This window comes from Procambarus clarkii, chromosome 14, assembly GCF_040958095.1.
Source record: "Procambarus clarkii isolate CNS0578487 chromosome 14, FALCON_Pclarkii_2.0, whole genome shotgun sequence".
In the NCBI taxonomy this organism is placed as follows: domain Eukaryota; kingdom Metazoa; phylum Arthropoda; class Malacostraca; order Decapoda; family Cambaridae; genus Procambarus; species Procambarus clarkii.
Window position 1 is genome coordinate 5,744,027 of NC_091163.1, and position 13,153 is coordinate 5,757,179.

Below are 13,153 nucleotides of genomic sequence, written 5' to 3' on the forward strand. Positions count from 1 at the left end.
ACAGAGCCCGATAGGCTCATGAATCTGTACACCTGTTGATTGACGGTTGAGAGGCGGGACCAAAGAGCCAGAGCTCAACCCCCGCAAACACAATTAGGTGAGTACAACTAGGTGAGTACACACACACACACACACACACACACACACACACACACACACACACACACACACACACACACACACACACACACACACACACACACACACACACACACACACACACACACAGAGCCGGGTTTTGTTGACACTCGCTGTTACTCTGGTTGAGCTTACGACGAGGAGTGACGAACTGCGCATTGCAACCTTGAAGCAAGTCGAAGACTCTGAGGACATGTAATGCAACCACGAGGTAATTGTGAGTGGGAAAAGCAAATGAGGACTGGAAGAAATGACAGGAGGACCTTGACAAACACCCCCCCCCCCCCCAGGGAGTGAACAAACAAATGGTTGCTGGAATTCAATTTCAACAAATGTAAGGTAGTGAAGATGGGGGGGGGGGAAGGAGATAGGAGACTAAGGAGGCAGCTACACTATAAAGGAAAGCAAGTACAGGAATCGAAAAGAGAGAGAGAGTTGAGAGTGAATATACTTCCGAAGAGTCGTCCCTTCACCTTCTAGTGTGTGGTCTGGTCAACATTATACTTCCAGCACTAAAACTAGAAGCTCTCATAAACAAGCGTATGGGAACGCTGGCAGACATTAGAACGTCGTCCCTTCATCTTCTAGTGTGTGGTCTGGTCAACTTACTTTAGCCACGTTACTGTGACTCCTCGTCTACATTAGAACAACGTTTAGAAGTCTAAATCTTTCGAGTTAATCTTTCAACGTTTGTTAAAGTACACGTAAGTACAAGTGCACGTGTTTGTAATATCTAAGATGGTCAATCGTGTAAGATCACGAGGCGTGGACTGAGGGCTGGAAGAGTAGGGCTCTGGGGGCTTTTGAGTTAAGAGATCTACGGGCAGGGTAGTGGACAAGAGAGAGACATCTACCCTGTCCCGTGTTACCAAACCAATACTGGAATGTGCAGCACCGACCTGAAATCCGCACCTTGTCAAACATAAAACCAAAATTGGACTAAAGAAACAAAGAGGTTTGCAACAATATTGGTGCCAGAGTTAAGAGGGTTAAGCTACGAGGAGAGGCTAATGGAACTAGATCTTCTAACCTTATAGGACAGGAAGGAAGTAAACAAGCGATATGATCACGGCATTCAAGATATTGATGGGAATAGACAAGTTGGACAAAGACAGCCGTTTTAAATTGAGAGAAAGTAGGAGGAGAACATCAGTGAAAGCTGGAAACACAAATGAGTCAAAGTAATGTAAATAGGAAATCCTCGTACCCTGTACAGGAAGTTAACGAGTGAAATGCACCGAGTGAAGAAGTTATAAAAGCCACCTCCACCCACAATTTATTGGCCAGATTCAAGACTAAATTCGAACGTCAGAATAATTAGATGATATAGCAAAAGATTTAACAAGTGGTAGTGGGCGATGCAGCAACAGCTGGCGCTCACTTTCCCATACACACCGATAGGTATGTACTGTGAGGGGGAGGGGTAGAGCAGGGTGCGGTGGTGGGGAGTAGGGGAGGTGGATGGAGAGTAAGGGAGGTGGATGGGGAGTAAGGGAGGTGGATGGGGAGGAAGAGAGGGTGGTGGGGAGTGAGTGAAGAAGTGGGGGAGAGGGGAGATACGGTGGGCGGGCCGAGCTAGTGCTGTAGGTCACCCAAGAACTAACTGTTGATCATGGCTGCGACTTTGTGGGTCATGTAATATGTGTGTGTGTGTGTGTACTCACCTATTTGTACTTCCGGGGGTTAGACTTTGGCTCTTTGGTCCCGCCTCTCAACTGTCAATCAACAGGTGTACAGGTTCCTGAGCCTACTGGGCTCTATCATATCTACACTTGAAACTGTGTATGGAGTCAGCCTCCACCACATCACTGCCTAATGCATTCCATCTGTTAACTACTCTGACACTGAAAAAGTTCCTTCTAACGTCCCTGTGGCTCATGTGGGTACTCAGTTTCCACCTGTGTCCCCTTGTTCGCGTACCACCCGTGTTGAATAGTTTATCCTTGTTTACCCGGTCGATTCCCCTGAGAATTTTGTAGGTTGTGATCATGTCCCCCCTTACTCTTCTGTCTTCCATTGTCGTAAGGTGTATTTCCCGCAGTCTTTCCTCATAGCTCATGCCTCTTAGTTCTGGGACTAGTCTAGTAGCATACCTTTGGACTTTTTCCAGCTTCGTCTTGTGCTTGACAAGGTACGGGCTCCATGCTGGGGCCGCATACTCCAGGATTGGTCTTACATATGTGGTGTACAAGATTCTGAATGATTCCTTACACAGGTTCCTGAACGCTGTTCTGATGTTAGCCAGCCTCGCATATGCCGAAGACGTTGTTCTCTTTATGTGGGCTTCAGGAGACAGGTTTGGTGTGATATCAACTCCTAGATCTTTCTCTCTGTTTAATTAAGTACTTCATCTCCTATTCTGTATCCTGTGTCTGGCCTCCTGTTTCCACTGCCTAGTTTCATTACTTTGCATTTACTCGGGTTGAACTTCAACAGCCATTTGTTGGACCATTCACTCAGTCTGACTAGGTCATCTTGTAGCCTCCTACTATCATCCCTCCTACCACACACACACACACACACACACACACACACACACACACACACACACACACACACACACACACACACACACACACACACACACACACACACACACACATCCAGGAAGCAGCCCGTAGCAGCTGTCTAACTCCCAGGTACCTATTTACTGCTAGGTGAACAGGCGCATCAGGGTGAGAGAAACTTTGCCTATTTGTTTTCGCCTCCGACGGGAATCAAACTCGGGTCATTAGGACTACGACCCCCCAAGCGTTGTCCACTTAGCCGCGAGGTCCCCCAAGTGCCGCGCGTGCGTGTGTGTATGCGCGCGTGCGTGCGTGCGTGCGAGACCTGCAAATATTGATAGAGAAGAAGGAACAAGTGAACATCACTTACACTTCCTCTCGAAAGGAAGATCGCGAAATAAATTAAACACTTAACCATTTATTTGATTTTGGAATAAACATGGTAAGATTATATATATATATATATATAGTACAGGTGATGAAAGTATTCATCATATATCAACCAGAGTCATCTTGAGTGATTGGGATTATTTTACAACCTGGTCGTAAGTAATTATATTTACGAGCGACAGTGTCAAGAGTGTGTGTGAATACGATTTCTGGAGCCACTGTTAATATCCGGCCGAAATGACATCTAGATTACATAAGACTTAATGGAAATCCTCAGATTAGGCAAAATTGTAAGTAATTTTGTCAATAAAGGTGTTAATAATAAATAATAATGAGTTTTTTTAAAGTGAGTTTGATTTAGGCCGGTGATGAATCTCTTGATGATCCAGGGGGGCCCTCCGTGCCGCCCCCCGCCGGTGGTGGAGGGCCCCCCCATGCCGGGTGCAAAGAGCGGGCCCCCGTGTTAACTTCACCATTCAGCTCAAGACACCGGTAACAGCCATTATCGCCCAGGGGCCCCCGGGTGCCGTCAGATGAATAATTAACTAGTAACGGCCAGGAGTAACGGTCTTCCCACCTCTACCTGTCTCTACCATGCTACCATGGTTGTGTGGTGGCCTGTGGTCCCCCAGCGTGTTGTACCACCATGGTCCATGGTTGTGTGGTGGTCTGTGGTCCCCCAGCGTGTTGTACCACCATGGTCCATGGTTGTGTGGTGGTCTGTGGTCCCCCAGCGTGTTGTACCACCATGCTACCATGGTTGTGTGGTGGTCTGTGGTCCCCCAGCGTGTTGTACCACCATGGTCCATGGTTGTGTGGTGGTCTGTGGTCCCCAGCGTGTTGTACCACCATGGTCCATGGTTGTGTGGTGGTCTGTGGTCCCCCAGCGTGTTGTACCACCATGGTCCATGGTTGTGTGGTGGTCTGTGGTCCCCAGCGTGTTGTACCACCATGCTACCATGGTTGTGTGATGGTCTGTGGTCCCCCAGCGTGTTGTACCACCATGGTCCATGGTTGTGTGGTGGTCTGTGGTCCCCAGCGTGTTGTACCACCATGGTCCATGGTTGTGTGGTGGTCTGTGGTCCCCCAGCGTGTTGTACCACCATGGTCCATGGTTGTGTGGTGGTCTGTGGTCCCCAGCGTGTTGTACCACCATCCTACCATGGTTGTGTGGTGGTCTGTGGTGCCCAGCGTGTTGTACCACCATGGTCCATGGTTGTGTGGTGGTCTGTGGTCCCCCAGTGTGTTGTACCACCATGGTCCATGGTTGTGTGGCGGTCTATGGTCCCCAGCGTGTTGTACCACCATGGTCCATGGTTGTGTGGTGGTCTGTGGTCCCCAGCGTGTTGTACCACCATGGTCCATGGTTGTGTGGTGGTCTGTGGTCCCCAGCGTGTTGTACCACCATGGTCCATGGTTGTGTGGTGGTCTGTGGTCCCCCAGCGTGTTGTACCACCATGGTTCATGGTTGTGTGGTGGTCTGTGGTCCCCAGCGTGTTGTACCACCATGGTCCATGGTTGTGTGGTGGTCTGTGGTCCCCAGCGTGTTATACCACCATGGTCCATGGTTGTGTGGTGGTCTGTGGTCCCCCAGCGTGTTGTACCACCATGGTCCATGGTTGTGTGGTGGTCTGTGGTCCCCAGCGTGTTATACCACCATGGTCCATGGTTGTGTGGTGGTCTGTGGTCCCCCAGCGTGTTGTACCACCATGGTCCATGGTTGTGTGGTGGTCTGTGGTCCTCCAGCGTGTTGTACCACCATGGTCCATGGTTGTGTGGTGGTCTGTGGTCCCCCAGCGTGTTGTACCACCATGGTCCATGGTTGTGTGGCGGTCTGTGGTCCCCAGCGTGTTGTACCACCATGCTACCATGGTTGTGTGGGGGTCTGTGGTCCCCAGCGTGTTGTACCACCATGGTTCAGCTTAGGGAAGAGAAGGGCAAGTTGCAGTTGTTTTCAGATTTAGAATATATAGTTTACAAACATTAATTAAATCGATAAATATTGCGAAGCAGCGATCTAGTGCTTCACAACAGTAAACATTAGTGTGTGTGTGTGTGTGTGCTTCTTCCTGGGTTACGGGCTCACCATAGCCCGTGCTACATGGACACTTCGTTCTGAGTAGCTAAATCAGAAACAACAACATTCTTCCTGGGATTAGCTCTGATATATCACTATTTACTACATTTTCCCATTTCAGGTGACGTAGGTTGAGTGCAAGACATCATACACGGAAAGTGTGACGGAGTTTGTTAGTTGTGGTAATTGTTTTGCACCTGAGGTCACTCCTTGTTGCCTCCTCGTTACCATCGTCTGGCGAGACATTCAGGGAGTTCACAGTTCCCTCGTTAGTAGGTTCTTCAGGGTGTGCTGTGTCTCAGGTGTGTTGTGTCTCAGGTGTGCTGTGTCTCAGGTGTGCTGTGTCTCAGGTGTGCTGTGTCTCAGGTGTGTTGTGTCTCAGGTGTGCTGTGTCTCAGGTGTGCTGTGTCTCAGGTGTGCTGTGTCTCAGGTGTGCTGTGTCTCAGGTGTGCTGTGTCTCATGTGTGCTGTGTCTCAGGTGTGTTGTGTCTCACGTGTGCTGTGTCTCATGTGTGTTGTGTCTCACGTGTGCTGTGTCTCATGTGTGTTGTGTCTCACGTGTGCTGTGTCTCATGTGTGTTGTGTCTCACGTGTGCTGTGTCTCATGTGTGCTCTCCAGTCGTCTGCGTGTCTCCCGTGTGGGCCTCGCCTCCGGGAAATCATTTTCTTGGAACTCTTGTAAATCTTTCCTCGGCCTTGACGCTCTCTCGTAAACACTTTGAAACTTTACAACTTTTTCCAGCTGTCACACTGCTCTCCCAGCTGTCACACTGCTCTCCCAGCTGTCACACTGCTCTCCCAGCTGTCACACTGCTCTCCCAGCTGTCACACTGCTCTCCCACCAGCGACTCTCCATCTCATTACTACTACCTTCTCATTAATTTGCCTCCCACTACTCACCTATCCCCCTCCCTCCCCCCCATTCTTATTCCCTCCCATCCTGATACCCCCGTCCACCGTCCCTCGTCCCCTACCCCCTATCCTTGCTGGCACTGCCCCCCCCTCCCCCTCACTGTCCTCTGAGGTATAGGACACTTACCTATCCTCCCTGCTACAAGGTATGAGGTACTTCCCTCCCTCCCTCCCTGCTACAAGGTATGAGGTACTTCCCTCCCTCCCTCCCTGCTACAAGGTATGAGGTACTTCCCTCCCTCCCTCCCTGCTACAAGGTATGAGGTACTTCCCTCCCTCCCTCCCTGCTACAAGGTATGAGGTACTTCCCTCCCTCCCTCCCTGCTACAAGGTATGAGGTACTTCCCTCCCTCCCTGCTACAAGGTATGAGGTACTTCCCTCCCTCCCTGCTACAAGGTATGAGGTACTTACCTATCCTCCCTGCTACAAGGTATGAGGTACTTCCCTCCCTCCCTGCTACAAGGTATGAGGTACTTCCTCTCCTCCCTGCTACAAGGTATGAGGTACGTCCTCTCCTCCCTGCTACAAGGTATGAGGTACTTCCTCTCCTCCCTGCTACAAGGTATGAGGTACTTCCTCTCCTCCCTGCTACAAGGTATGAGGTACTTCCCTCCCTCCCTCCCTGCTACAAGGTATGAGGTACTTCCCTCCCTCCCTCCCTGCTACAAGGTATGAGGTACTTCCTCTCCTCCCTGCTACAAGGTATGAGGTACTTCCCTCCCTCCCTGCTACAAGGTATGAGGTACTTCCCTCCCTCCCTGCTACAAGGTATGAGGTACTTCCTCTCCTCCCTGCTACAAGGTATGAGGTACTTCCTCTCCTCCCTGCTACAAGGTATGAGGTACTTCCCTCCCTCCCTGCTACAAGGTATGAGGTACTTCCCTCCCTCCCTACTACAAGGTATGAGGTACTTCCCTCCCTCCCTGCTACAAGGTATGAGGTACTTACCTCCCTCCCTGCTACAAGGTATGAGGTACTTCCCTCCCTCCCTACTACAAGGTATGAGGTACTTCCCTCCCTGCTACAAGGTATGAGGTACTTCCCTCCCTCCCTGCTACAAGGTATGAGGTACTTCCCTCCCTCCCTGCTACAAGGTATGAGGCACTTACCTATCCTCCCTGCTACAAGGTATGAGGCACTTCCCTCCCTCCCTGCTACAAGGTATGAGGTACTTCCCTCCCTCCCTGCTACAAGGTATGAGGTACTTCCCTCCCTCCCTGCTACAAGGTATGAGGCACTTCCCTCCCTCCCTGCTACAAGGTATGAGGTACTTCCCTCCCTGCTACAAGGTATGAGGTACTTCCCTCTCTCCCTGCTACAAGGTATGAGGTACTTCCCTCCCTCCCTGCTACAAGGTATGAGGTACTTCCCTCCCTCCCTGCTACAAGGTATGAGGCACTTCCCTCCCTCCCTGCTACAAGGTATGAGGTACTTCCCTCTCTCCCTGCTACAAGGTATGAGGCACTTCCCTCCCTCCCTGCTACAAGGTATGAGGTACTTCCCTCCCTCCCTGCTACAAGGTATGAGGTACTTCCTCTCCTCCCTGCTACAAGGTATGAGGTACTTCCTCTCCTTCACTTTCTCTTGCTGGCATTCAAGATGGGAGGAAGTGGGAGGGAGGGCTGATCACCACTGGTCATCACCACCATTCCAATAATTCCATGACTAATCCCGAGCAACTTTCCGGAGTATAACCAAGTCTACCACCAGCTGCCGTAGTTACAAGAGTATAACCAAGTTCGCCAGAGTTCGTAGTTCCAACCAGGCCTCCGGCTGGTCAACTGGTGGATCATATTCCTTTGATATCGCTCTCCTGATGCGTTTTTGTTCTCATACTGACATCCTTACGGGCTCACCATAGCCCGTGCTACATGGACATTTCGTTCTGAGTAGCTAAATCTAAAATAACATTGACATCCTCAGTGATGTTTAGCAGCCTCTGAACAGCAGCACTGATGGTGTTATATACTTAGTCTCGCCGGCTCGGCGCCTTCTTTTGAGAATTACTTCCTTCGTCCCCAATCTTGGCAACTTTGTTTACATTTAATAAATTATTTATGTGCTCCGAATCACTATGGGAAATGGGGGATGAAGTTTCCAAGCTGGTAAACTGTTTACTAAGCGTAAACAAAGCCGCCAAAGCATTGATTAATAGGATTGTAAGCTGTATGAGAGCCGTTTAAGTGATGCTCGGTTAAATCATTACTTCTTCAGATTGAAGCAGGCCAAAATGCTAAGACACGTACTCGCCTGGCGTTTCGCGAGCGCTTTGATCTGGGTTCGTATCCAGGCCTGGGGAGGATTGACTGGGCGCCAATCCTTAACTGTAGCCTCTGTTCACCTAGCAGTGAATGGGTACCTGGTTGTTAAACGATTTGGCGGGTCGTATTCCAGGGAAAATATATGATTAATTACCTGTCCGGAACGCGACGCGTACTAGTGGCTGTACAACAATGTAAGAACTATTGTATATATAAATAAATCAATAAAAATCTAAATAAAGGAGTCTATATAATAGTGGCGACAGTTTCGATCACCATATATATGGGACGGGTGTTGACCATGGGACGGTTGTTGAGCATGGGACGGTTGTTGAGCATGGGACGGTTGTTGACCATGGGACGGTTGTTGAGCATGGGACGGGTGTTGACCATGGGACGGGTGCTGACCACGGGACGGGTGTTGACCATGGGACGGGTGCTGACCATGGGACGGGTGTTGAGCATGGGACGGTTGTTGAGCATGGGACGGTTGTTGAGCATGGGACGGGTGTTGAGCATGGGACGGTTGTTGACCATGGGACGGTTGTTGAGCATGGGACGGGTGTTGACCATGGGACGGTTGTTGACCATGGGACGGGTGTTGAGCATGGGACGGGTGTTGACCATGGGACGGGTGTTGACCATGGGACGGGTGTTGAGCATGGGACAGGTGTTGACCATGGGACGGTTGTTGACCATGGGACGGGTGTTGACCATGGGACGGGTGTTGACCATGGGACGGTTGTTGACCATGGGACGGGTGTTGAGCATGGGACGGGTGTTGACCATGGGACAGGTGTTGAGCATGGGACGGGTGTTGACCATGGGACGGGTGTTGACCATGGGACGGTTGTTGAGCATGGGACGGGTGTTGACCATGGGACGGGTGCTGACCATGGGACGGGTGTTGACCATGGGACGGGTGTTGAGCATGGGACGGGTGTTGAGCATGGGACGGTTGTTGAGCATGGGACGGGTGTTGAGCATGGGACGGGTGTTGAGCATGGGACGGGTGTTGAGCATGGGACGGGTGTTGAGCATGGGACGGGTGTTGACCATGGGACGGGTGCTGACAATGGGACGGGTGTTGACCATGGGACGGGTGTTGACCATGGGACGGGTGCTGACCATGGGACGGGTGTTGACCATGGGACGGGTGTTGACCATGGGACGGGTGTTGACCATGGGACGGGTGTTGAGCATGGGACGGGTGTTGACCATGGGACGGTTGTTGACCATGGGACGGGTGTTGACCATGGGACGGGTGTTGAGCATGGGACGGGTGTTGACCATGGGACGGGTGTTGAGCATGGGACGGGTGTTGAGCATGGGACGGGTGTTGACCATGGGACAGGTGTTGAGCATGGGACGGGTGTTGACCATGGGACAGGTGTTGAGCATGGGACGGGTGTTGACCAAGACGGGTGTTGACCATGGGACGGGTGTTGACCATGGGACGGGTGTTGAGCATGGGACGGGTGTTGACCATGGGACGGGTGTTGACCATGGGACAGGTGTTGAGCATGGGACGGGTGTTGACCATGGGACAGGTGTTGAGCATGGGACGGGTGTTGACCAAGACGGGTGTTGACCATGGGACGGGTGTTGACTGCGGTGAGTGACGGAACATGTGACAAACTGTTTGTATCAGTAACTCCTATATAAACATTTACAAACTTTAGACACACACATATTATATATATATATATATATATATATATATATATATATATATATATATATATATATATATATATATATATGTCGTACCTAGTAGCCAGAACTCACTTCTCAGCCTACTATTCAAGGCCCGATTTGCCTAATAAGCCAAGTTTTCCTGAATTAATATATTTATTATAATTTTGTTCTTAAGAAATGATAAAGCTACCCTTTTCACTATGTATGAGGTCAATTTTTTTTATTGGAGTTAAAATTAACGTAGATATATGACCGAACCTAACCTAACCTATATATATAGGTAAGGTTAGGTTAGGTAGCCAAAAAAAGCTAGGTTAGGTTAGGTTAGGTAGGTTAGGTAGACGAAAAAACATTAATTCATGAAAACTTGGCTTATTAGGCAAATCGGGCCTTGCATAGTAGGCTGAGAAGTGAGTTCTGGCTACTAGGTACGACATATATATATATATATATATATATATATATATATATATATATATATATATATATATATATATATGTATATATATATATATATATATATATATATATATATATATATATATATAAATTTATGTATATATATATATATATATATATATATATATATATATATATATATATATATATATATATATATATATATATATATATATAAATTTACAAACTTTAGACTTGTATATATAAGAATTTACAAACTTTAGACTCGTATTTGCGTTTAGAAGAAATGAAGGGAGAATGATTATAATTGAATTTAAGGGAGAAGGAAGAGAATTGGGATGGAGGGAGGAGTCACACTACGTACGGATAGGCGTAGTGTGATGGAATAGAGAGAACAGCTAGATGGAGAGGGGGTTAGAACAGCTAGATAGAGAGGGGGTTAGAACAGCTAGATGGAGAGGGGGTTAGAACAGCTAGAATGAGGAAGAATGTATAGATGGCACTAGGAGACCAGCTAGAATGGATAGATGGCACTAGGAGACCAGCTAGAATGGATAGATGGCACTAGGAGACCAGCTAGAATGGATAGATGGCACTAGGAGACCAGCTAGAATGGATAGATGGCACTAGGAGACCAGCTAGAATGGATAGATGGCACTAGGAGACCAGCTAGAATGGATAGATGGCACTAGGAGACCAGCTAGAATGGATAGATGGCACTAGGAGACCAGCTAGAATGGATAGATGGCACTAGGAGACCAGCTAGAATGGATAGAAGGCACTAGGAGACGAGCTAGAATGGATAGATGGCACTAGGAGGCCAGCTAGAATGGATAGATGGCACTAGGAGACCAGCTAGAATGGATAGATGGCACTAGGAGACCAGCTAGAATGGATAGATGGCACTAGGAGACCAGCTAGAATGGATAGATGGCACTAGGAAACCAGCTAGAATGGGTAGATGGCACTAGGAGACCAGCTAGAATGGATAGATGGCACTAGGAGACCAGCTAGAATGGATAGATGGCACTAGGAGGCCAGCTAGAATGGATAGATGGCACTAGGAGACCAGCTAGAATGGATAGATGGCACTAGGAGGCCAGCTAGAATGGATAGATGGCACTAGGAGACCAGCTAGAATGGATAGATGGCACTAGGAGACCAGCTACAAGAATAGAAAGATGGTCGGTCGGAGGGGGTGTAGATGTGTGATGCATGGAGCCGTCAGTTGAGCAGTGACCGTCGTGGAGGGTGCACGTCGCGCTCCGCCTCTCTCCCTCTCTCCCCTGCTGAGCACAACACATAACCTCTCTACAACATCGGTCGCCTGCATCGCTCTATAGCCAGGCCGCTAACGTAAGTTATCATTTAGGTAACGGTTTGTAGTTACTACTCGTAACTACTACACTGCTTTACTTACTTTACTACTCTACTCTGTTCTCTTCTTTCTGTTACAGTTGATGATTTCTGTTGTTCTCTCCTGTTTTCATTGATGATTTCTGTTGTTCTCTCCTGTTTTCATTGATGATTTCTGTTGTTCTCTCCTGTTTTAATTGATGATTTCTGTTGTTCTCTTCCTTCTGTTACAATTGATGATTTCTGTTGTTCTTTTCTGTTACAATTGATGATTTCTGTTGTTTTTTTATGTTACAATTGATGATTTCTGTTCTCTTCCTTCTGTTACAATTGATGATTTCTGTTGTTTTTTTCTGTTACAATTGATGATTTCTGTTGTTCTCTTCCTTCTGTTAGAATTGATGATTTCTGTTGTTCTTTTCTGTTACAATTGATGATTTCTGTTGTTCTCTTCTGTTTTAATTTATGCTTTATGTTCCTTTTTCGTGTTACCGTTAATATGGTCTGTTGCTCCTGTTGTGTTGTGTCCGGTGGTCGGGGTAGAACAGGTCGCCTGTTAAGGGGTCATGGAGGTGCCCCCCCCCCCTCCCCCCTTCACAACAGTGCCGTCCTAACTCCCGGATGCCTATTTTAGTGCTAGGTGGACAGAGGCATCAGGTGTAAGGGGAAAACGCTTTGCCCCAAACGTCTCGGACGCCCTGCCCGAGGGGATTCGAACCCGGGTCCATTCGGTTGTGAGTCGATTGCTTCTAACGACTAAGAGCTACAAGTGTTTCTAATAATGTAAAAGATATCTGTCTCTATATATTATATAATAATTATGTATGGTAATGTGACTATTAATGATATCGCGTTACGAAGCGTTAACAGTTGGCCGTTACCTCGACCGTTATGGCTCTGTTAACAGGTGTCTGTTGTTGTCATGAGGTGGCTGGCGTTACTGTTAACTTGTAGTCGCCATTTGGCTATCTGGTTATTTCCGCGAGGTGGTGTTCCTGTGTTGGGGGGGGGGGTACTGGGGTGGTGGTAGTGGGTGGAGCAGGCGGCATTGTGGTAGAGTACTGGTGGTAGTGGTGGTGGTGGTAGTGGTGGTGGTAGTGGTGGTGGTGGTAGTGGTGGTGGTGGTAGTGGTGGTGGTGGTGGTGGGTGGAGCAGGCGGTATTGTGGTAGAGTACTGGTGGTAGTGGTGGTGGTGGTAGTGGTGGTGGTAGTGGTGGTGGTGGTAGTGGTGGTGGTGGTAGTGGTGGTGGTGGTGGTGGGTGGAGCAGGCGGTATTGTGGTAGAGTACTGGTGGTAGTGGTGGTGGTGGTAGTGGTGGTGGTAGTGGTGGTGGTAGTGGTGGTGGTGGTGGTAACACCAGACATATGAGTTGTTTCTCACGCAAGAAAATTAT

General features: G+C 48.7%; 1 protein-coding gene across 1 annotated transcript; it reads right to left on the reverse strand.

Annotated features, from left to right (window-relative positions):
* Positions 1-8,532: 8,532 nt before the first annotated feature.
* LOC138364666 (myosin light chain kinase, smooth muscle-like) lies at positions 8,533-9,669 on the reverse strand. The gene has a single exon (XM_069324642.1). The coding sequence runs from the start codon at positions 9,667-9,669 to the stop codon at positions 8,533-8,535; it is 1,137 nt and encodes a 378-aa protein (XP_069180743.1).
* Positions 9,670-13,153: the final 3,484 nt, after the last annotated feature.